This window comes from Chinchilla lanigera, unplaced genomic scaffold, assembly GCF_000276665.1.
Source record: "Chinchilla lanigera isolate Chin_1 unplaced genomic scaffold, ChiLan1.0 scaffold00018, whole genome shotgun sequence".
Classification (NCBI taxonomy): Eukaryota; Metazoa; Chordata; class Mammalia; order Rodentia; family Chinchillidae; genus Chinchilla; species Chinchilla lanigera.
This window is the reverse complement of record NW_004955419.1, coordinates 6,351,409-6,376,346: the sequence shown is the minus strand read 5'-3', so window position 1 is coordinate 6,376,346 and position 24,938 is coordinate 6,351,409. Positions and strand designations below refer to the sequence as shown.

Sequence of the window (24,938 nt, the reverse complement as noted above, 5' to 3'; positions counted from 1 at the left end):
GCGCCTCTAGCCTCACCCTGGCTGCTCCACTGCCTGGACCCCTGTCCTCCATAGAATGTCCATGAAATGAATGTTTTGGTCTCTCCTTAAATCTCTCCATGGGGACATCCTCCCTAGCCATGCACCTAAAAGACAGTGACCCCTACTCCCCACTTAGTCTCTGCCTGAATACTTATTTCTTCCTTTATAATATGTATCATGCATGCACGCGCGCACACACACACACACACACACACAGTTGTGTATCTGTATATTTTTTGTAGAGTTTTTCCTTTTATTTACAAAGCACTAAATAAAATCCACATGTGAGTGAATATATCCACCATCTGTAATATTGTAAGTGCCGTTTTTCCTCTCGAATATGACTTTGGATTTGGACACCAAAAATTCACCTATTGGAGCATATGAGGGTAAGATGCCTGTGCATTACTTTAAAATGCTTTCCCTGCCTAAAAGGGGAAGTGGACATGGCAGAGGCTAAGGGGAAGGGAGGAGGGGGGTGCAGCAAAACAGATTTCACCGTCCTCATCTTCATCTGCAGCATGGCTCAGAGGTGCAGAGCCCGAGCTGGTCCCAGCCATACACTGGGGCTGTTTTGAAACGTCTCTACTTGTTTAGTTTTTTTAACACTTGCTTTTGTGTGTGCCCCACTGGACTGAAAGCCCTGGCTGGCCTTCCACCACCACTACCACCTGCTCCAGGCCCTCAGTAAATATTTGCCAGAAGAATTCAGGAATGCACAAGAGGTCAAACTTGGGGACTGACCATCTTGGTTTGCCCAGAATGGAAGGGGCTCCCGGGATGTGGAGCTTAGAGTTTTAAAACAAAGAGGGAGCACAGGGAGAGCAGGAAGATCTGCCCAGCCTGCCCCTGGTGCAAATGGCCATCCCTTGAGGACTGGGTTTTTCAAGATCCCAGTGCTGTTTCACACCCATGGCCGTAGCAGCCGAGGGAAGACATGTTCCTGAGAGGGGATGTGTGGGTTCCTGGGTAGGTGGGCTTTTGTCCCCCACCTGGGCTCTGTCTGCCCGCCCTGAGCCTCACATGGTCCCCGCTAGCCAGCGACCCGTTCTCATCCGCATTTCACTCGTGACTTTGGCTTAATGTGCCCGAGATTGCCAGCTCCAGATTGCCAGGCTGGGACCCTTGCTGTGACACAGCAGGACCAAACCCCACCCCGGAGCTGCGTGGCTCCCTCCTCCAGATTTCACACCCAGGATGGCGGTGTCTGGCCAGTGAGTGGTTTCCCCGGGTAGAGAGGGCTCTTTGTTTAGGGAGCTGGGGGACCCCAAGGGTAGGTTGAGGCTGTGCATCTCTTTTTTAACTCCACGATCTGTTTCTCTCTCTCTCTCTCCCTCCCTCTCTCTGTCTGTCTCTCTCTCTCTTTTACATCTGCACATTCTCTTGAGCGAGAAACCACCACCCATCCTCCACCTGCCAGGGCAAGTGTAGTTAGTTCTGTCTGGATTGTGATCCCCAGTCTCTGGCTAAGGCTTGGAGGTGCCTTTGGTTCACCTCCTGTGCACCTGGTGGTCCTGACTTAGATGCCATCAACTCCAAAAAGTGGCCTTCCAGGCAGAGTGGGTGGTTCCCTGCCCCTGTGCCACAGCCCAGAAGCAGGAGCCAGTGTCGTTCCTGGTGTCCCTAGGCCTGGACCAGCACCAGGCACACTGAGGGAATCACAGATTTGTGGGATGAGGAAAGCAGGCATCTGAGCAGCAGGCCGGGTGACTGCTGGTAGTCACAGGCCGGGTGACTGCTGAGAGTGGCGAGATAGACTGAGGCCAAATCTAGGCTGCAACGCTTAGTAGCTGACCTTGCACAAACCAGGTCACTTCTCTGAGCCTCAGTTTACTCAGCTATAAAATAGGAAGGTTAAAAAAAAAATCCCTACCTTCTTGGATTTCTGAGAAAGTAAAAAAAAGACAGGAACTTTTTTGAAGAATTTAGCACAGTGCCTGGCGTGTAATATGTCTCAGTAAATATTAATACGTCTCCATCAGTATTCGTGTCTGCCTCGCGGGGAATGTTGGAGTCTGGGGAGAGTGTGCTGCTGTGAACCGGCCTCCCGGGGCAGGCATGTGTGACTAAGCATTGCCTCCCCTTCAAGGGCAGTGGCGAGGGATGGAGGTGGGGAGGGGCCCCCCGCCAGCAGCCCGGACCTCTGTGACACGTCTGCCTCTCTGTCCCCAGGCCTAGCTGTGGCAATTTGTCAAGCTAAAGATGAATCCGTACAGACTGTGACTCTTTTCTTGTGCCAGAGCCTCATGGTCACCCAAGCATCTATACAACACCCTGTGGACCTGGGGACCATTATAATTCTTTCTTATAATTATAATTCTATAATTCTTTCCCTCCCATTTTACAGAGGAGGATGCGGAGACTCAGAGAGGTGAAGCCCTCTGCTAGGCTACACAGCTAGTAGCCACAGAGTTGACATGGCTGCCCCCAGAATTGGCTGGTCTTTGGGTCCCTTTGGGTATCAGGTTTGGGTTCTGTGGTGAGTAGGTCTTGGTGTGTGGCCTCTGCTTGGATTGATGGGATGGCAGAATTGGTGCGGGGGAGCTTTTTTTTTTTTTGCCACTTATTTATTTTGCAGAGCTGGGGATGGAACCCAGGCCCTCACCCATGCCAGGCAAACACTCTACTACTGAGCTACATTCCCAGTCCTGTTTATTCTTAAATGTGATCTGGGCATCGTGGCACAGCTCTGTACTCCCAATACTTGGCAGGCTGAGGCAGGAGGATCATAGCAAGTTCAAGGCCAGCCTGAACTATATAGTGAGACCCTGCCTCAAAACAAAAAGAAAAAAAGAAGAATTAACTGCCTACAATAAACAATCAGAGGCTTTGACATTAAAATCTGCGTAGCATAGCAGCTTCTCATATAATTAGATCACCTGGCTTTTCTGACGGCCGTCAGTGGGACTGCAGGGGGCTGAGGTGTTCACGAGCCATGATTTTAGCCTGGTCCAGCCTGCTTCTCATTTCTGTCCCTTCCTGGCTCCTGCTGGCATTGTGTTTGTGATTCCTGAGCTGGGTGATCTGGCGGGTTGGGGCACACATCAGAGTGTGAGCCCTGCGAGCCACTTCGGAGGAGCTAAGGCTGCTAACAAGGGCAGGTGGAATTCTAATTCAAGGCCAGATGAGTGGCCCCAGAGAGATGTCTAGACAGTGCTGGGGGCTTTTAGAAATGTTAATGCGATCCTAAGGGCATCCATTGGCTCTGCACACCATTAATGAGCCCCTGCCCTGTGCCAGACACCGGGTAGCTCTGGAGGCTACAAAGAGACACTTAGCACACAGACTGTCCTCAGAGAGCCTGCATTTCAGGAGCAAGGGCTTCTGAAATTAGGGCCTTTCAGGAAAGGGTAATATGAACCATGAAATGAAGGCAGGAGGCATTTTGGGCAGATGGAAAGGCTCCAGACAAAGCTTCTTACAGGGGACCTCGATAGGACCCCCAGTTGGATCTTTAGGGGGTGTTTCTGCCTTCTTGGTCCTGCCCACATAGGAGCCAGGCTGGAACGGAGACCTACCCAAGGATGATGAAAGCTAGATTCAGTCCGGAAAAGCATGGACTTTAGAGACCAAGTTCTCTTGTGTTTTTAATTTTTAAAGACTTTCAACCTATTTTTTTTGTAGATATTACTTTGTAGAGCAGTTTTAGATTCCTAGGAAAACTGAGCATAAAGTACAGGGTTCCTATATAGTCCTACCCTCACATATTCGTCACCTTCCTTGCATCATGGGCATCCTGCACCATAATCTGTTCTTTTAATATATATATTAAAAAATTGGAGGTGGTGGTGCTACAATCTCAGCACTCCGGGAGGCTGACACAGGGGGATTGCAGGTTCAAGCCAGGCCTGAACAACTTAGTAAATTAATAAGACCTTGTTTCAAAATTAAAAATAAAAGAAGGATTGAGAATATAGCTCAGTGCTAAGGCCTGGGTTCAATCCCCAGCACTGAAAAAGGGCAGGGGGAGAGAAAGGTGAAGAGGCAGCTTTTGATACCCATTGCCTACTTGCCCTCGCTGATGGTGTGTGACAGTTGGCGGGTCACCGGGCTGATGTTGGGCTGGGGTAGCATCTGAGTGCCCCAGGAACAGAAGCTAGCTAGTCTGGGGAAGCACTTGGAAGGTGTTTTCTCAGGGATGCCTTGCATTGTCATATGCACATAGAGAACTGTAGAATGTAATTCTGTTTTTGAAAAGTTATCTATCATTCTGCAACTTGCTTCTTGCACTCAGTAAGAGTTAGGAGATCCTTTCTAGTTTGGACATGGACTCTGCCTGGCTATTTCTCTCTGTGCTTAGAGGACTGTCCGGTCAGAAGTGGATCCAGCTGTCCCTTTGCCGTGCTCTGAGGCCCCTTCAGAGTTTCAGGGAACATCATTGGTTGGTCTCCTGGGCTCAGGGGCCAGGGTCCCTCTGTCTGGAGGCACCACGCTGACTAGGAGAGTGATTGCTGCTGGGAAAACTGCAGTAGTTGGAGAAGAAGCCTGTGGACAAAGTCATGTCTGGGCTTTGAACTCCAGCCTGGCCCTTCTCTCTGCCCTGCTCCAGCCCATGTGGGTGCAAAGGGTCTGCTGACTCTGTGCCTCCAGCTGGGTAGAGACGCTGGCTGTGGGTTCCTCAGAGTTCAGGGCATTACTGCAATGCAGTTGCTCCCTGCCATTGGAAGATGGGCATCGGCATTGTGCCAGGGGGTCCCCTCTTCAACTGCTGGCAAGATTTCTTCCACGCTTGAAAGAGCCCCTGCGGGGTACCTGGGTCAGGCTGGGGGAGCGGTGGTGGTGGGTGATGAGGAAAAGATTCCAGAAATGTTGGTGCATTTCCCTGGGCCTGAGGTGACAGCTAGCATTGGTTGTGGGGTGTGGGAGAGGCCAGAGACACTTCCAGAGTGGAGTCCTTAGGACTCAGCAGTGGACTCGAGGTACTGCTGGTGAAGGGGACAGCGACAGCACATAGATTTCCCTTGTTTCTCAGATCCTCCCTCCTGGGGCGTGCGTCCTGGGCCCTGTCTGCGAAGAGCACTCCACTCAGGGACAGCATACAGGTGGAAGCTTTGGGGGGACCCACTCGGATGGCAGCCCTGGGCACCAGGGGGGAGGAGATCCTGGCCCACTGATGGCAAGAAGGCGAGGGCTTACAACCAGGTGGAGTGGCTTGGTGTCTGGATCAGAACTGTGGCCAGATGCATCTCCCTATGTAGTGCTCGGGTGCGTCCTCATGGCGCCCTTTCTTCCTGGGTAATTAATGGTGCTTTCATTTCTCCCAGAGAACAGGCGGCAGTGGGTACAGCGGGGTGGCTGGGCGAGCGCTGGGCAGACAGTCGGAGTCCACTCCTGTCTTCCTTGGCGATTTATTCCCTGTCAGCCCTGCTCTTTCGGGACATAAAACAAGTTCCTGGGGTGGCGGCAGGGACTGTCAGACACAGCGGTTCTGAGGGATCGTTCTCAGGGGCCTCTGCCAAGCCAGAGCTACAGAGGGGCTCTGGGGTCTATTGGAACAGCCCCACCACGGGCATGGGGTTGATTCCAGTGACTGTGCAAGTGGCTGGAGATGGAGGCTTCCAGGTCAGTCCATTAGCCAGCACACGGCCCGCGGTTCCAGGACAAACTCTGTGTTTTTCCCTTTGACCCCCGGCTGTCACTGGGAGGCTTTTACCCCGCAGAGTCCCTGGGTGAAATCTAGAGTGCTACAAATTTGAAGGGAAAAAAAAAATACATATCCCACCTTTATTTTCACTAATCTGTAATGACTATTACAGGTTGTAATTCCTTCTGTTCCAAATGCAGGTGATCCACTGCAGGGGCACTAACTGTTGGACGACACTGTAGAAATCATAGAGATCACTGAAGCTCTCATGTTACAGGAGAGTGGTTGTAGATATCGTGAAATAACATTTTTGTTCAAAATGACAGTAGTTATTAGACCTAGATCTTGTTATTTAAGGCATTAATTAAAAAGCCCATATATTGCTCTGGCATTTTTAAAAAAAGTATTTTGATAACCATATTTCAGTGTAATTGGTTTCCTTTGTAATCCTGGGCATTTTCTTTTATGCATTTAAAAAGGATTTTCTGAAAAGGAGTCCTTAGGCCGCATCAGAGGCCACAAGGGTCCATGGCGCGGAAGAGGTAACACGGTCCTGTTAAGGCCCTGTTAAGGCCCAGGGTGGGGCCCTTGAAGCTGGGCCCTCGGGCTGCTTTTGCCACCTACACTGAGGTCTCCTGTTCTCATGAGCTCGGACCCTGCCTCCAAGAACTCCAGGGGGTGGGGAGGAGGGGAATGATACAAGAGGACAGCAAGACCCTGCGCTGCCCGAGGGAGGTATCCCTTTCGCTCTAGGACCTTACTGGCGACCCTGGGAAGGCTTTGTGGAAGAGGAGGCATTGGGCTTGGGCCTTGAGGATTTTGAACTAAGTGACCTGGGGAAAAGCAGAAGGACCAGACTGAGCAAAGGAAGGGATGCCAGAGGCTGAGGGCATGGTGCACTGGCAAGAGGCGGTCTCAACCGGAAGGTAGGGAGACAGTATGGAGGGTGGATGGGAAGGGAGGAAAGGGAAGCTTGGCCTGTGCTGTGGAGCGAGGTGGAAGTTCCAGAAGGCTCAGACCTCAGGTGCTAGGGACAGAGTGTCTGGCTTTGAACCTGGCTCTGCAGCGTTTTGCCATGTTTTGTAGAGCATGCAGAAGCAGTGGGCAGGTACACTGACGATGCTCCCCGGTGTATAACCTCCTCTGAGGTCTGGTGATAACAGCACCTGCTCCACAAGGCTGTTGGGGGTGAGTTGAGACACCACATTTAGAGCTCAGCGCAGTGCCCGGTCCAGAGGAAGAACAGGTGCGCCATAGTTGTACCTGTGTTTATTATTGTGATAAGCAGACACATCCTGGTGACCTGTTGGACAGGACAAGGATGCAGGGAGAAGAGAGGCCAAGTCTGAGGCCAAGTCAGCATCATGCCTGGGCTCTACAGCTGGCGTCTGGACAGACCACCTCCTTCCTTCCAGCTCCCCTGTGGTAACTAACCCAGTTCTTTCCTTCCAGGGGATCCTAGTGTCAAGCAGGTGTGGGGACTGAGAGGGCGCTCAGCGTATGACATAAGGGGCTCCGGTTTGGTTTCCAAGTCTCAGAGCAGGAGGCTGGGCTTTTAGAACATAGACCAGTGTCCTGCTATGAGTAAGCCAGGAAACCTTGCTGAGCAGGGTCGCCCCAAGCAAGGTGGCCCTGAATGAAGCCAGGTCTTTGAACCCAGGACATGCGGGAACAGGTTCATTGTGGGCCCTGCACACACTGAGGCAGAAACCCAGAGACCTGGGTCTCCACACCTCTCACACTCACCCAGGCACTCCCGTGCTGTGCGTCTTCCCTCCCTCCCAGGACCAGGGGCTCCCGCTTTAACTCTGTTGACTGATCATGCTGCTCTGGGCAAGGGGAACCCACTGATGGCAGAGAATAAATTCGCCGTGTTTTGTAGAGCATGCAGGAGCATATTTGGGGGGTTTAATCTTCTTAATAAATCGCTCTCAGATTGTGTACGATTAAACCCCTGGAAAATTCATGAGCACGCTGGGAATAGAGACCTCATCGGGAAGGTTTGACATGAGCAATACAATAAACGCAGTTTCTAAATTGGGTCAGGGAAGCCTCGGAGGCCCAGTGAGAGGACATCCCCGTGGCCCTCCCCAGGCCTCTGCACTAATCGTGCACACAAAGAGGGCCTTGTACACGCTCCCCGGCCGGCCGGGGCTGTGTCTTTGCCCGCTGACTGTCCCCACCCTCCCACCCCCACCTCTGCGGCAGACAGAGCGCCTGGTGAGGAGGCATTTCACTTCTGTGCTTTGTTCCCCCTGCCACTCCAGCAAGGTGGGTGTACCTTTCAGCAAGAGAGATGTAGGTTAGATAGGGGGAAGAACTTCCTGGCTGCCGCTGGGGTGGTGTGAAATCCCGGAACGGGGGAATTCGAGGAGGCTGTTTTCTGTAGGCATTCAAGACCTGGCGGGCTCGCCCCTCCTGTGGTACTCTAGTCCACTGCTCTGTGACAGCAGTGACCAGGACAGGCATAGCCCGAGGGCTGTAGCCTAGGGAGGTGGCCTCATTCAGGACCCTTTAGCACCCTCCAGCCTAAGAGGCCTGGCTAATGGGACCTAAAGCCAGTGTCCTCCAAGCCCAAACCCTCACTGTAGTGCAGCCCTGTGACACTGGCAAAGGGGGGCCAGGCTAGGTCTTTGCTCTGGGGCCCAGACTACTGCTGAATCTCAGTGGCTTCACTTCCTGTCCTAGACCTTTTTTGTCTGTTGGAATCCTGTTCAAAGGCCTGGGCCAGATACGGTCTCCGCTGGGAAGCCTTCCTTGATTTCTCCCTGCCCTATGCTTCCTTTGTCCCTTATGTGAGCATCCCTGTATCCCAGCAGAGTGTCAGTTCTCTGAGGACAGGGACTGTATTGGAGCCCTGTTGGGACCACATCGTGTCCTTTCCTGTGTCGTGCGAGGACTTGCATGCATTTCAAAGGCCAGCTCTTGGAAAGTGTACTCCTGCACTGCCGGGTGGGTGTCAAAAAGCCTGGCTTCCTAAGGCCCCTGGTGAGAATCCTGGGCTATTGACAAGTGAAGAAGTGGAAGTGAAGAAGTCAAAGCCGTGGCTGGCCACTGTGGCCCTGTTGTTATTTTATCTTCTTGGTGTTTCACGTCTTACTCTTTTTTCTCTGGGCCTGCTAATGCTGCCTCATTCTGCAGGTTTGGGGGGTTGGTAAAATGGTCATTGAGCATACACAGGCGCCACACCCTGAGCCACTGTGGCCCTGGCATCCCCTTGTGCACGGAAGGCAGCCTCGTCCTAGCACAAGCCTGGGCAGGTACAGCCTGGGTGAGCAGTTTGGAAGGGTGACGTGCCGGTCTGAGGCTGCCGGCGCTGTCAGCACCAAAGAGAAAGGAGCACTGCCCTACCCTGATGGTAACCATTGACTGAGGAGAGCGCTGGGGCCTCAAGGGAAGGGTGTCCTGGGGGTCCAGCCTCAGGGGAAGCTGATGGTGATGACAGAAGGAAGCAGAGGACAGCCCTGTGGCCCTTCCCCGCATGAGCTCTGGAAGGGGGATGCTCTTCCTCACCTCCACCCTCACCAGGCGGGGCTGCTCTCTGCTGAGTCTCAGAGGCGCCCCAGTCCCCTGGGATGAGGCAACCAGCATCAGGCCCTGGCTTGTCAGTGGTGTGTGTGTGTGTGTGTGTGTGTGTGTGTGTGTGCGTGCACTGTGGCTGGTTGTGGTCAGGGCCTTACAGAGGTACTGGCCAGATGCAGGCAGACAGTGCCTCCTGAGGTCAGCAGGTGGAGGAAGAGAGCCATGAGACCTGGGGGTCAAGGAGGCCCTAGGGCCATTCGTTAGCCGGCACTAATTCAGCGCCTAAAAATAATCCTGGACACCAAACAGCACATCAGAATTTTCCAAGCTCTTTCAGATCTCCAGCCTTCAATAGCCTGCAAGGAAGTGAGTTCTGCCTTTATTTTACCACCAGGGAACACTGAGTTCTAGTCGAATTTGTGAAGGCTTGAAGACGGGCTGGCTGTAGAACCCAGACGGGAACCCTGCTCTCTCTGTGCTCAGGCTTGGGGCTGCTCCTGCAGACCTCCTGTGTGCCGGTTGTGCCAGGCTGGGCCCATGGAATTGCTGTCCTGGCCTCTCCCTTAGGTGCTCTTCTCCCTTAGGCAAAGCCAGGGCCTCCGAGAGAGAGGTCAGGATGAGGAGGAGCGGACACAGAGGAAGGCAGCTTGGGCGGGTGATGGAGGCGGTGGGACATTAATGAGGACTGCATAAAGGGGGCTCTGGGGCTGGGCCTTGGGGAGGGAAGGATGTCCTGAAGGAGATAGGATAGGCTTCCCTGTGTGTGAAGACAAGATAACGAGAAGCAGTTTAGTTTTTTTTTGTTTTTGTTTTTTTTGTTTTGTTTTTTTTTTTTTTTTGGTTTTTCTCCGGTACCGGGAACCAAACTCACGACCTTGCGCATGCCAGGCAGGCGCTTTTGCCACTGAGCTAAATCCCCAGCCCCTGAGAAGCAGTTTAGTCCCAGCCAGCTTGCAGAACCCGGCTAGCCAAGCCGTGGGCCTCTCCTGCAGGGCCAAGCAGTCGTGCTGTACAGGAGAGCCACATTTGAGAGCCCTCCCAAGGACAGTCCCTGTCCGGAGGCCTTTTGAGGTCACCAGCTCCCTAGCTGCAGCCCAGATACCACCCCTCAGCCTTGTCCCTCACTGTCCTCTTTCTCCTGGCCAGACCCCCTGTGCCACCCATTCTTACCCTTCCTTTAGCATAAGATGGCAAAATGACTGAGAAGAGGGAAACAATCAAAGGAAGAGAGGTGGTTGCCACGGAAACTAAAGTGGAAGCAGAAACTTTCAGAAGCAGAAGGGAGGAGGGGAGCAGACCTGGTAGCTGAGGCAGGGGGAAAGAGCGGGGTCTGGGAGGCCTGGCCCAGGCTGGGTGGGGTACTTTATGCCTGACCCACCGACAGTGCTGAGAACTGGACTTCTGAGGGCCCCTAGCCTGGGCAGGAGAATCTGGCACCAGCCACTTGTGATCTGAGGTAGAGCCTCATCTTTGGTGTAGATTTCAGCAGGTCTGTCAGCTGGCTCTGAGCCTTGGGTCATACTTCTGCCCAGACCAGCCAGAGCTTCCGTGCAGGTCCTTGCACGATGGTGTCTTGGTTCCACTGTTCCACTGTGCACGAATGATGTGACCTGGGACTGGACAGTCTGCCTAGCACCTGCCCATGTGTTGCTTCATTGAAGTTGCATGATGGTGCTGGGAGGAAAGTCTTCATAATCTGGAATGTGGAGTTCACACCCAGCTTGCCCCACATCACACAGCTGAGGACCCCCAGATATGAGATAGCAACTCCCAGGCTACTGGACCCTAGCACCCAGAGCTTTCCCTGCCTCCTGTGCACCCTGTTTTTGAGTGGGTAGCTCAGCATGGAGCCTCCAGACCCTTCTCACCTGTCTGTCCCTGGGGAGCCACCATTTGTTTCCAGTATAACCTTAGAGAAGTTGCTTCTCTCTGAGACTTGATTTCCCCATCTGTAAAATGGGTATAATGGTACTTTGGCCTGCAAGTCATTGTGAGGACGCAATGAGACAATTCAAGTTCAGCACTAGACATAGTGCCTGGCTTACAGGTACCCTCAAAATCTCTGCTGCTGTGTCTGAACTTGCATCCCTGGGGTATGCAGGGCCAGGAGGCATCCTTGCTGGTTGGAAGAGAGTCCAGAGTTTCTGACCCGTTCCTAGAACTGCCCATGTAGGAGCCTGGTGATGACCAGGATGTCCCAGCCTTGGTTCTCGATGCTGGAGGGAGGGAGGTGACAGCAGCTGGGCCCTCGCCCATGTAGCCCCTGAGCCTGAGACTCTGACGTGCTCAGGGTATGGGTCTGAAATGAGCCTTGAATCCCACACTGGCTTGTGGGCCTGCTCCGAATTGGAGCCAAGCCTTCGATTTCTCCAGGGAGAGGCCCACTGAGCCAAATGCATTATTAAATGGCAGCGAGGCAGCATGCTGCATGTGAAAGATAATGGGGGGAATTTATTTGATGGGCCATAAATCACTGAATGAGAAGCACCGAAACCTGGGAGGAGGGGGCGGGGGTAACTGGTTTAAGCTGTGGACAGAAGGCCTCTGGCCTGGTTTTGCGGAGAGCTCAAGGGCTTCATGATGTCCTGGGACCTGGGGCGGGGTGGGGGTGGGGCTCCCAAGTACATGCAAATGCACAGCGCTGTCCTGGGTACTCCACAGCGACACCCACCTTCCTCCTAAATGGCGGCTGCCCCGTGACTCCAGGAGCTGTGGACACTAGGGTTATAAACTAAGCCAGCAGACTATCAGCGAGACCATAGTGTGCCAGGAGAGCCAGGTGTGAGGTGATCATTGCAAGCATCTGTCATTGCACAATTCATGGGTTCCATGGGAGAAAGAAGCAGTGAGCTTGGAGAAATAGATGCACGCACGGGGTGGGGGTGGGGGCGAGGATGGGGGCGGGGCTGGAGCGGGGGAGTTTGGAAAGGAAGTGGCTGGCTTTTCTGGAAAGGGAGAGCGAGGGGGAGTTGGCCAGGGGCCTTAGGAGAGGGGAGCCAGGACAAGGGTCCAAAGGCCAGCAGGCTCAGGCTGGCTGGGACAAAGAGCTGTTTTCCAAATCCCCACGCTGGTGGTTTAGTGGAGGGTGGACTCTGGAGATCAGAGAGGATGCAGGGGGTCAGTTAGACAGTGTGGGAGTCCCCTGGCCCTGAGGGATATCAGTAAAGATGGAGAGAGATTGGTAGACAGACACAAGCTAGAAGTTGAAACTCGCAAGATTCAGAGTCCAGGAAGCCTCCTTGTGCCCTGCGTCCCAGAGATGGGAATGGTGAGGGCAGAGTCGTGCAGGAGGGAAGTGATGGCGCTGGGGAAGGGGCAGGGGTAGGAATTAGGTAAAGTGGTGACAGAGACGTCCACTGACCACCACCCTGGGCTCTGACGGGAAGCCAAGCCTGCTAGCCTCATTGCTCCGGGACACCTTCATGCAAATAACTTTGTTGTCTAGGCCTTTGCAAAGGAGTCTGTAAAGGTGACCAGCAGGAGCCAGGCTGTAGGGAATTGAGTCCTGGCTACTCATCAGCACTGTGGTTTGTAACCAGAGAGAGTCCCAGGGCCTACCTCTTACATCCTTATGAAGACTCACTAAGCCAGGTATGGCAGTGAGTGCCTGAAATCCCAGTGCTCTGGGAAGATGAGGCAGGAGGATCTCAAGTTCCAGCTCAGCCTGGGCAACTTAGCAATTTAGCAAGACCCTGTCTATTAAAATAAAAAACAAATAAACCAGGATTAAAAAAGGGCTGGGAATGTACCTCACTCAGTCTGAAGGCCCCAGGTTCAATCCTCATTGCTGCAAAAAACAAAAACAAACAGACAAACAAAAAACCCAAAAAAACACTCACTGAATTAACGCTGCCTGGCAGTGAGTGAACAGTTTTGGGTAAGTGTGCACGTCCGACCTTGGGCAAAGCTTTCCCCTCTCTGTGCCTCGGTTTCTCCTGCAGGTCAGGCTAAGCCCTTCAAGTGAAGGTTCTCTAAGCTCCCTGCCCGGTTCCTGAGGGTGACCAGAACACTGGGCCAGCTGGCAGTGTCCTTTCAGTTGGGACTCTGTCCCTCTCAGCCCTGTAAGGGGACACCATGCGTATTGGAGCTGTAAGAGGATATTTTAATCAAACCAGGACCTGGTAGAGTCAGAGGGCATAGAGACAGACAAAGGGTGCCAGTCAGAGCTGCTGCCCAGCCTGAGTTGACCCGCCGGACCCCGGAATCCAGACCATATTTGGGGAGCCTGGGGAGAGAGGCGGTAGCTGAGGGATGCAAACTGCATCTCCGGCCCTTAGTTTTTCCTTGCTTTGTGGTTTAGAAACCCTGCATGCCTATAGCAGTTTGGAAACTACAGATTCAAGCCTCTGTTGGAGGCTCCACACAGACCTTAAGAGAGCCACAGGAGGGCCAGCGCTGCTCAGTGCGGCCCACAGATGACCTGCTTCAAAAGCACCTCGAGCTGGGCGTGGTAGTACACACCTGTAATCCCAGCTACTCTGGAGGCTGAAGCAGGAGGATCACAAGTTCGAGGCCAGCCTAGGTAACTTGGCACCACCCCCACTCAAATAAAAATTTAGAAAAGGGGGGAGGTTGGAGATGTGGATTCAACCCCCTGCACCGCCCAATAAAAGGAAAAATAATCACCTCTGGGTCCACCTCCAGCTATGTAAAAATGCAGGCTTCTGGGCTGTTTCCCAGGCTGCCAAAATCCGACACTCCAAAATAGACCTGAGCATCTGCATTTTAGTGCATTTTCACGTCTGAGATACTGAAAGTCTGAGAATGGAGGTTCTGGGCTATCACCTTCTTTGTACTGGGGGTCAGGGACCTGGAGGGAGTCGGGGACACTTGCCCAAGGCACTCAACAGACTGAGGCCCAATGCTGTGCCACCCAGGAGTCCTCTTGGACATAACCCCAGGAGACCTTGAACCTGTGGGCTGAGGCTCCCCAGCCTGAGCCGTGCTACCCATGGTGGATTTTGTCCTAAGGTGCTTCAGCCCGGCAGGGGGCAGCACTGGCCATGCCTGCTGCTGTTTCCAGGCTGCTGTGTGAGCCCTGGAAGTGCGCTGCTGGGGATGGATGGGAGAGGAGGAGGGTCTGTGTTTGGCTGGAAGCCATGTAAGTGACAGAAGGGCATCAGGAGGACACAATGAACTCGAGGTCAGGGAATGCCTGTCTGAAGCTACTTTCCAGCTTGTGAAGCACAGGCTTCCGGGAAGAAGAAAGGGTCATGGTGCCCAAGAGGCTGTGTTCTTGCCTCTGTGTCTCAGGCTGCCTCCCCAGGGTCTTCGTGGGTCTAGGACCATTTCAGGGCTGCGCCCGGCTTCTGGGCTTTCCAACATGGGTCAGCCAGAGATTGGTCCCCAACCCCAGCATTACAGTCAGGAAAGACATGGGGTGGGCCGGAACCCCAAATTCCAGCCCCAGCTTCCCCCTTGGCTTCTCCTAACCAGATCTGCAATAGCTTCCCTTACTTTCGGGACCTGCGGGAGGACTTCAGGTGCCCAAGTGACTCTGGGAAGGTCCTGAGCCCTCTGGACTGACCACCTGATCTCTCAAGAAGGCCTTCTGCAATTCTAGTTGTGGGAACATAGCTTTACTTCCAGCCTTTCCAAGGAAAGAGACTGGTATGGTAGTGAGTTCCCCATCACCAAAGGTATGCCAGAAGCGGCTGAGCAAATTTTGCTTCCTCATATGTCTTTTGTCTGTGGTCTGGGACCATCCCCCCTTTGTATGCCATCTATGTTAATCATTAATCACCAGGAGAGCTTCATCTAGGGGAATGCGCAAGCCCCTACTGACTGGGGGATGCTGATTTCCAGGATAACCTTGAACTTGTTTTCCTTGGCCCCAAACTTAAAGCTACTTCCTGTCTGAGCAGGCACAGAAATTGTAGCGCCCCAGCCCTTCCTTCTCCCCCTGGTAGAATTTCCAGACAAATGCTGTTCCCAGGACAGGAGCAGGGCCTCATTGTTCTCACTGCCCAGGGGAAGAGTGAAGGTGAAGGTGGCAGAAGCTTCATTTGATTCCCACCTGCATGGCCTTAGGGTGCCCGCTGTGGGGTGCTTGGGGTTCCCTGGCTCCCGCAATGCCTGCCCCTCCCCTGACACCTTCTGTGGCTTCCACTTATATTCTGGGCTGAGCGCAGAAGCTCTGTGTCTGTGCACAAGGTCCTGAAAGAGCACCCAGGCCAAACCCATTTTCTTGGAGGAAAGGCTGAGGCTGTGCATGGGAGATTTGTTCAAAGGCAAACAGCAAAGGCATTTACGAATCCATTCGTTTATTCCCTGAGTGCCGACTCCTGAATAGACTCCGGAATGGCACCCTGGCCTTCTGACCCCAGCCCAGGCTGCCGTGTGAGAACCAAAAAACATTTGCTCGACTTCAACATGTCACGTGAAGGAAAGCCAAGAGCCAGAGGGACAAAGCCGTTCACCCCTGATCTCACAGCTGCCCTTCTTGAAAAAGAATGGGGACTTTGAGCCCAGGCCCGTGCCTTTACCTCATTCTGCTGTGAGCAGGACTAGCAAGGTCCCCGCCCTTATTAAAGTTTGGGGGAGGCAATCTGCAAACATCTGAATACACAGATAAGATGGTCTCAGGAGGGGCTGGTAAGGTGGAGAAAATAAAACAGGGCAGTGGGATACCCCGGGGAGACTGGGGCAAAGGTACCTGCGGAGCTGGCTGGGGAAGGCCTGGGAAGGTGTGGGGTGTGAGCCGAGGCCTCATCTGAGGTTGAAGTGAACGAGGGGAAGGAGGGTCAAACACAAAGCCCCTTTGGCTTGCTCAAGATTAGAAGTATTCAGCTGAGGTCTGAGGTGGCTTAGCCCTCGCACTGCTTTGCACAGTATGTGCTACCAAGTTCTTTTAAGAATATAAATCGTTAGCTGGGCATGGTGGCATGCGCCTGTAATCCCAGTGCTCAGGAGGCTGAGACAGGAGGGTGGTGAGTTTGAAGTCAGCCTGGGCAACTTAGTGACCCTGTGTCAAAAAAGAAGTCAAGGGCTGGGGATTTAGCTTAGGGGTAAGGCCCTGGGTTCAGTTCTCAGTACTGTTAAGCAAAACAAATGATTCCTTGGTTTTGTCCCCAGCCCCATTTGGATTGAGGGTGCTGGGAGCAGGTCCTGGAATCTGTCTGAATGCACCCAGTGTCATTCAGGGACACCTGGAGGCCTGCCGCAGGGAGCCAGCCCCTCCTTCCACGGTTGCAGACTGAGGATCAGAGAGCGGCTGGGATTGTTCCAGGCTACCCACTCACACGGGCAGTTTGGAGCCTCAAGCTCTGCTTACTGTCAGGCACTCTCCCTACTGTTTCCCTTCTCCACTTTTGGTGGGGCTCCCCGGGCCGCAGCCTGGCTTGGATTTCATCCCTCACACCTGCAGGTAGCCTGCTCTCTTGTCCCCACCTCATCCTTTGCTCCAGCCTCACAACTCTGCATTCTATCCCTAACACATACTTTGCTGGCTTCTACCACAGGATCTTTGCTCATGCTGTCTTTCCCTCAAGGAATATACTCTGCTCTCTACCCAGTGAACTCCTACTCAGTCTTCTAGAGCAAGGCCAGTGACTCCTTCCCAGGCAATCTTCCAGAACTTCTCCCCAGTCCCAATTCTTTCCAGACCAGAGTCTCAGCCACTTTTTTTCTGATACAGTCACCATCTCTCCCTGTCAGTCCTGAGACTGCTCTGGAGTGGGGACTGAACTGACCAGTGCTGAGAAAAGAAATAGCCCAGAGGGACAGATGCTGGCCAGCATACACCCAAGGCTTCTGTCCACTATGCCCTTCACTCTCCCATGGCACGCACAGTGTAAATATTGTTATGCCCGTCCTTCTCTTGCGGGAGGGAGGCATAGAGAGGTGAAGGCACAGATCTGGGGTCACACAGCTGAGAAGGGCTCCTCACTCCATACCCATGCCTGTCAGCTCCCCGTCTCCATGGTGGCTGGCTTCCTAGGGCCCGGCTATGAGGCTGGTTCAGCTGTCTTCCTCCAAGGCCCCCGCAGGGGCTGAGGGAGGCTCCTCCCTCTGGAATCCAGGCCAGTGCCAGTCACGAAATGGTTCACAGATGACCAGGCAGGTCTGCCTGCGAAGGGAGGGGGCTCTCTGACCTCACACTGGGACCATATGTCACCTCTCCTGGCCGCCCAGCGGGTGTGCAGCCATCTGGGCCCATAACTAGACAGGGAGGAAGAAGCCCAGAGACCCTGGGCCTCCGCCCCAGCTGGGCCCGGAGAAGGTGGGGGTGGGGAGTGGCCTGGCTGGGGCCCGGGGTCCACCTGGAGCTTGGCAGTGTTTCTGGGTCAGGGCAGGGAGAGGAAGTCCAGGGAGAGAGTGGCTCCGGGCCTGGCCATCTGGGCTGAAATGCAGGCTGCTGGGGTAGGGGGAGCAAGAAAGGGCAGGCAGGGGCTGTGGAGTGGGCTCTAACCTCCCCCGGGACATAGGACGGGAGCCCCGAGTGTGGGGCGGCAGACATTCTGGAAGGAGCGATCTGGGCCACTGAAGGGAGAGCTGGCCTAGGCAGCTGCATTCCTGTCCCCAGGTGGAGACCGGCCTGGCCCCACTCCCACGGGTGGCCTTATGGGGTGTCCCACCCTCCGCATCTTCAGTGGGCGATGCTGCCCTACCTTGACTGGTCTGTCCAGGGCAGGGGGGCAGGCACCCCTCAGAGACTGGGGAGTGACACGGAGTCCCTGCTTGCTGTGACTTGGCCAGGCCTCCAGTGAGGGCTTGTCCTGTGGGGCCTCAGTGTCCCCAGAGCCATTGATCACTCTCATGGTTCCATCTACCTCTGCCGTTCCAGGACTTTGTGACATTTGTCCTTTTTTCTGGCCTTCTGGAGGACAAGAGGGGTACATAAGTGGGTTGGGGCCGGTGGACATTAGTAGCTCTGAATGGAACCTTGCAGAGCTGCCCCATCTCCACTTAGTGTGTAGAAACTGCTGCTCAGAGATACCCGCGCTGCTCCCCACCCTGCTGCGCCCTGATTTACCTTCTACCTCCTTAAAGCCCTGGCCTCTCCCCGGGGCTCCACCCCACCAGCTCAGGGTCAGGTGGCTTTTTTAAAAAGCACTCTACACTCCCTGAGCTCCTTTGTGTGTGTGTTCCAATGTCCACGCTTGATTGGTCCCCTGGTTCCACCCGTGTTGAGAGGGGCAGAGCCGTTCAAGCCTGGGGTCATCTTAGCCCTGCCTTGGCCATTTCCTGCAAAGGCTGTCATTGAATTTGTAGTTGGTTTTGGGAGGAGGGGGTTGGGGTCGTGGATGATTGGCTGGCCTCGATTGCTTGAGCGTGACCTCACTGGGCCCTCCACGGAGTAGGGCGACCTGGGCTCCAGTCTCCCCACCTACCCAGTGAAATCCAGCTCCTGGTCCGGCCTCATTCCCGGATAGACTGTGGCTACAGGAAGCCGTCATTGCCTGCCAGACAGGCCACCTCCGGGGCCAGAGACTGTGACCTTCACTACGAGTGCCCAGAACCCCCATTCACGCCCTTTCCCGGGCTGTGTGTACGTGGAGATGTAGACCCGCCTGGGAGGCGGATGTGTGCAGGGCTGCCTCGCTGGAGACTTCCCCGGTCACTGCCGCCCACCCTCGTCCAGACAGGAAACCTGACAGGTCTGAGCGCTCCAGACACCCATTGTGTGGGCTCACTTCCCCTGTCAGGTCCCCCCTAACCTCCTCCTGTCCTTTGACAAAGTCAGCTCTTAAGGGAAGTTCTAGACTGTTGCCCCTCCCCCACCCCAGCTTTAGTCCTGCTCAGCCTTGTGACCTGTGCCCTTTCCAGTGCCCTGGGTTCGAATCCTAACTCCCAGCACAAGCTCTGTGACTTAAGGGAACGCACCCTCCCTCTGTCTCCAATATTTTTGCAAAAAGAAAGAACCATCTGCCTGCTAGAACTGTCATGAAATTAAATGAGGTGTTGTGTGTGGGGAATGTGGCGAGCGGGATCTGGTCCACGGAGCATGCAATACGCAGTTCAGCTACCATCATCAGCATTAAATCCACCCTCCACATGCAAACAAGCCGAGGTCAAGCTCCTGACCCTGCAGGGTCTGGCAGTCTTAGATCTCAGTGGCTCCTCCAGGAGTGAGCGTCTCTCCTCCCTGGGTGAATCTAGTGGCTGAAGATACCTGGTTGTTTTTTTTTTTTTTTGGTTTTTCTCCGGTACCGGGAACTGAACTCATGACCTTGCGCTTGCCAGGCAGGCGCTTTGCCACTGAGCTAAATCCCCAGCCCCAATACCTGGTTGTTGATGGTGATGTTTCTCTCCTGCACAAAATGGTCCTTTGATGAAGGCCAAGCCCTTTGCCGTGTGCACAGCTGAAGAAGTAGATGATCTGCCCATCTCTTGAGGAAACACTGCTTTATGGGCAAATTAGGGCTTTTCAAAGGTAATTTTGGCAATGTGCTGTTTTTCTTCCTTCCTCACCAGCTTCAAACCTGACACTCCGGTGAAGCTCAGGACTACATGGTACCCGCTTGTCTTGGCCCTGGCTAGGCCCACAGTGTACTTGGAATTTCAGCCTAGCTCCAAAGCCACTCCACCTCCTTCCCATCCCAGTGTAATTCTCCTGTTACACTGTAGGTTTTCTGCACAGGGGAATTTTTCCGGTAGCTCTCTCCCTTGTTTCCCCTAGAGCTTGGTGGCAGCTGCTTTAGTAACAGGCGAAGGTTGAGGTGGGAAAGACCCTTTGGAGGCTGGAGCAGGGTGCTGTGTGACAGTGTGGTCCTTTGGGAGATTACCTTTGAGACTTTAGAGCGAGGGTGAAGGCCGTGCAGTGTGGTGAGATCTGATTTGTGGAGCCCTAGTTCCCTGCCTGGCACTTACTAAATTTGCACCTTCCAGGCCCCATCCAGACTCCCTAAATCAATCGGAGTTTTCCAGAGTCGGGGGAACCTCAGCAATATGCCAGTTTCATGAGCAGGGGTGACTTTGAGGCTGCAGCCTTGACCCCTATCCTAAGCAGCCCAGGGAAAGCTAGGAGCTGGGCCTCTGCTGGGGGCTTCTCTGGAGGTGGGCTAGGTGGGAAAACAAGCCCAGACTTAGCTCACAGGCCCACTGAGGGTCATGGATCACGTTAGCAGGGCCAGGGAGCTGATTCTGTCTGAGGCAATTGGCGAGCGAGCTTCCTCCGTGGGTGGGAGGGGGTCTGTCTGTCTGTCACAGGGAGCATTTTCAGGAGCCCCTCCCCCAGCCTAGGCTGTCTCCAGATGGGGAGCTGCTCTTGTTCTGAGGGAGGAGGCCACGGGGTTCCTGTTCTCAGGCAGAGCTGGGGTGGCAGAGGGGAGTGGCTTACTCCACAGCAGGATTGATTCCAGATGCTCAGCAGGGGCGCAGGGAGCAGCCTTTTGTCTAGCTGCCCGCTCCAGGGTTCCGGGCCCGGAAGAGGAACAGGGCACCAAGGCTGCTTCTCTTTTCTCTTGGCGTTCTCCCTGTCCTCTTGCTGCTCAGCACCCCAGAACCCCCCACACCTTGGCCCATGGAGATGCTCAGCACGATGGTGGCAATGGCCACTCCTGTTCGAAGGCCAGGAGTGCAGGAACTTCTTCCATTCACTCACTGACCCTCTTCCCTCCAAGGGACAGGCTGGGGTCCATATCCTCTCCTTGTAGGCAAAGAAACTGAGCCATGGAGAAGGACTTAGGAGAGGCCAGGCTATGGAACCCAAGTGTTTACAGAGGAGCTCCTGAGCCTGGGCTCTTCCTCCTCTTCCCTTCCGTACATCCACACCCCCAAGACCCGTTATCCACCCCCACCCCCCCACCGAGGTAGCGGTGAGCCTCCTGTTCCAAGGGAGCAGGAGATTCCTGCTTTAGGAAGCAAACTGGGCCAGCTGAACTCCAGGCCCCGGGAGCAGAATTATTGTCCCCACACTGTGCTGGACTGCCTGGGGGTCTCTCCACTCCTAAAACTGGTGGACCTGGCTGTGGACATTATTCATCCCTGGGAGTGCCAAGGTACAGCGGTGTGGGGGTCCTCTCTGCACCCACCGGTGCAGTAGGTGTGCAGCTGCCTTCTGGGGTTTTGGCTACAGGACAGTGCCTACAAGAAAGCCCACAGTTTGGCTTGGAATTGAGCTAAGGGTGCAAGCCCTTCCCAGGAAGACTTGGAGCTTGCTTAACCCAGAGCTAAGGGTGTCCTGAGGCACTGATGTTTTCCATCTTCTCTGGGACAGGGTTGGGGGAGTGGAGGGCGTTGGAGGCCTCAGACTGCATTTGGAGGAGCAATACCCTTGCACCCCCCCTCCTGGGAAGGCACCAGGCTTCTAATTGCGATCCTGCTCCTCCTGACCTGGGGGCCCTCGCTCCAGGCTGAGGAGCCTAGGAGGGGGCTTCCCCTGTGAGGAGCAAAACCTGGCCTGGATTCCTGCTTGCCCCTTCTGGAGCCCACCTTTCTAGCTGTTCTGGAGGGAGACACCCAGGCCTCCTCCTGCGCTGGATGTGACTGACCCACTCCAAGCCTCTAAATAGCAGACTGGCAGCTCCAGCCTAAGATGCCTTGCCTGTGTCACTTTCTGTAGGTGGCTGAAGGGAGACAGACACCCTGTCGGGGCCTCAGTTTCCCTTCCTGTGCTTGAGGGAATGGAGCTCAGGTAGGTGGTTATCGGAATAATTTAGAAATCAATGCTGTTTTGAAGACAAAGGAGCTCACTGAGGATCAGGACGTTCAGGGAGGGTGGAGGGCAGTGGCCCGAAAGAATAGACTGAGACCCAGTGAAAAAAAGGAGGCAGGAGGGCCGGCGCTGCTTGGCACAGAGCAAGAAGTGAGGCATAGCGGAAGCTGTAGAGGTGAGGCAAGGGTGCTTGAGGGGAGGCACATTTTTGGAGCTCCTCATATCAGAGAAGGATGTTGGGGTTTGTAGCCGTTATTCTCTGGGAACCACGGAAAGTTCTTGAGCTGGGGAGTGAGTGCCTCGGAGAAAGCTTGTCAGGGGTGTAATGGAGAAGCTGGCACTTTCCCTTTTCGCAGGCACCGTTTCTGGTTCCTGCAGTGGGGCAGAAGTTGCGCTGCTCTGCCCCAGGCCTGCCAGAGCGGCTGGAAACGTCTAATGGGAGGAGGAAGTCATGGGTATGCGGAGATTTATTTGGGGAAGTGTCTGGATCAAAAGGAGCAGAATGTCTCCGTTTGGCAAGGCTGTCCAGATGCACAGGGCTCATTACAGTCTCTACTTTGCGTGTGCCTGAAATAAATACATGGCATCATCTTAGGAGTATAATAATGTTTGGATCAAACGGGACGTCTTTAAAACGTCAAGAATAGTCCAGTATCCTGAGGGAAGGTGGAGGCATTCCACCCCACCCGACTGGGCCGGCCCGCGGGGCTGTGCGCGGGCACTGCCTTTGTTTTTCCCCCAGGGAGCTTGGGGGTGTAGGGGTCCGCGGGGATCCCAGTTGCAGGTGACCGTTCCTGCAGCACCTTGCTGGCCAGGCCTCGGGACGCGCACATGCAGGTGCCCCCGCGCACTCCCGCCTGCCGGATGAGGTACCGCGTGCGCCTCGAGGTCGGACAGAGAGCTCTCAGGCGCGGGCCTGGGGGACAGGATCCTCTTGGTGGTCCCGCCTGGGGTCGGGGGCACTCCGGGTCGCCTCGCCCCGTCGACTCCAGGCCGGGATTTCTCCCGTACTGACTTTTCGGGCCGGTGCCAGCCCGGCCTCCCGGTCCCAGGTCCCCGCCGCGGGGCCGGCTGCTCAGGGGCGGGGCGGGGAGGCGGGGGAGGAGTTTGGGCGACTTTGTGGGGCAGCCCGGCTTCCGCGGCCACCGCACCGCGGAGGAGCGCAGGAGAGCGCGGGGCCCCCGCCGGGCTGTCCGGAGCGGCCGATGGGGCCCGTGTGAGCGCGCCCAGGCCCGGCCCGGTGCCCGGCGGGCGGCAGCATGTCCGCGGGCGGCAACGCCAGGAAGAGCACCGGGAGGTCCTCCTACTACTACCGGCTGCTGAGGCGGCCCCGGCTGCAGCGACAGAGGAGCCGCTCCCGCAGCCGGACCCGGCCTGCCAGGGGTAGGCATCTCCCCGACCCCAGGCCCGTAGGCCCTTCCTAGCGCCACTTCGCCACCTGATGCCCTGGGGGCCCAAGGACCCAGGGGCCTCCTGGCTGAGGAGCTCTTTTCTGTGTCTGCCTGACCCCTCAGCTCCACCTTCTCCCCCATCCTCTGCCTCGGTCTTGGGGAAACAGAGGCCCTAATGTCTCCCCGCACCCAGAGCAGAGACAGGGGAGCTGGAATCCAGGTTCCCTGTCTTCCACCGCAGATCAGACCTCCTAATGCTATGGTGCCTCAGTTTACCCAGCAGCCTGGCAATGAAGTAGTCTAAGCGGGTCTTGGCTTCCTGCACCTTGCCTTCTCTGCCCTGGCTTCTCGAGCTTAGCGGCCCTCTGGACATCGCTTTCAAGGGCTTAGCAGCTCCCTCACCTCTTGGGTGGAGGGGCAGGTGGTGGACTTCAGGGAAGGACTGGGGCTTGCAGCGATCTGCTCAGGACGCCTAGAGTGATCCTTGAGAAGGGTTCTTTCTCTTTCAAGCCCAGGCGATGGGACAAGGTGGAGGGGGAGGTGTGCACAGCATTTTCTCTTTGGAGTAACAGGATCTTCAGCTGGAAAGGCTGTGATCCAGGGGCTGCTGTGGGCCTGGTGGGGGCCTGGACTTCCTTCCTTGGCCGGGTGGGAGGAAGGCCCTCTGGTAGGTGGAAGCCTTGGAAGGGGCACTGGGATGGCTGAAACCCCAAGAGGCTTGGCCCACTAAGGGTGCCAGTGGGGTGCGACCAGAGTACTGTCAGGTTATCTTGGGAGGGGGAAGGCTGGCCCTTTGCAGGGTCGCAGAGGGATGGTGGTTTGAGCAAACAGCCATGCAGGGCATCTGGTAGGGTCCTGGTTGCCCCTGCATTTCCGCGCTCTTCTGAGCGTGAGAGCCAGTGAAGTAGCAGGCAGTAATCACTGGTTTGCTTCCCTCCCCAGAGCGGGGAAGACTTTTCGCACATTAGGGCTCAGCGGCCATGTATATAGGGCTTCCTCAAGAAGTAGTGAGTTCCCTGTGCACAGAGGAGTTCAAACTGAGGCCGATGGTGTGCACAGGTGTCAGAACTGTGCTGGAAGTCCAGTTCTTGTGGATTTCTCAGAGCTTGTGATCCACCCCACCTTGCCTTTCCAGAAAAGGCCTCTGGCTGCTTCAGCCCCAGGGGTCCCTCCGGGAGACCTGAGGCCTAGGTTGTGCAGATACCCCATGGATCAGGGGCCTCTCCTGCAGCCACACCGCCCTGTCCCTCTGAAGTGCCCTGCATGACCTTCCTGCTTTCCGGTTCCGTCCTTGGCTGTTGAGGCACAGGGAGGACAGGAACTCCCCCTCCTGCTCAGCTGATTGGGCGGGGGACGATCAATGTGTCAGGCTGTCCTCTCAGCCCCAGCTCCCAGGCTCACCAAGTGCAGGAGCCCTGCTTTGTGTCTCAACCTTGAAGGGGTTCACAGCCCGCTGGGAGTGAGTAGGAAACTGCCCCAGAATAGAAGTTCTACCTTGGGAAATCCGTGAAGGCTTCACAGAGGAGGTGATGTTTGGACTGCGTCTCATAAGATGTATCTCCCTTGGCAGAAGGCGTGATTGACTTAGGTCTGGGTTTAAGCTCCACTTCTGCAGAAAACCATCTTTTGACTGTTACCTCTCCCCCGACCCCTCCGGTACCGGGAATCGAACTCACGACCTTGCAATTGCCAGGCAGGCGCTGTGCCGCTGAGCTAAATCCTCAACCCCAGCTGTTACCTCTTCAGTCCTCAGGGAGCAGGTGTGATGAATGGAAGTCATTGGCAACAGCGCTGTACACAGAGAGCTGGCAGCCTGTGCCTG

The 24,938-nt window shown here is 55.1% G+C and overlaps 1 protein-coding gene across 5 annotated transcripts in view; it reads left to right on the top strand.

Annotated features, from left to right (window-relative positions):
* The window catches only part of Dab2ip (DAB2 interacting protein), a 187,183-nt gene that overhangs the window by 40,273 nt on the left and 121,972 nt on the right, over window positions 1–24,938 (top strand). For 2 of the 5 annotated variants that reach the window (XM_005382544.2, XM_005382543.2), the window contains exon 1: window positions 22,849–23,108. The exons of 2 other annotated variants lie outside the window; for them this stretch is intronic. In XM_005382544.2, the coding sequence (XP_005382601.1) occupies window positions 22,985–23,108 (124 nt within the window). In that variant the 5' untranslated portion in view covers window positions 22,849–22,984. Of the gene's footprint in view, window positions 1–22,847; window positions 23,109–24,938 lie in introns of those variants that run through there. One more of the 5 variants, XM_005382546.2, reaches the window with a different exon arrangement.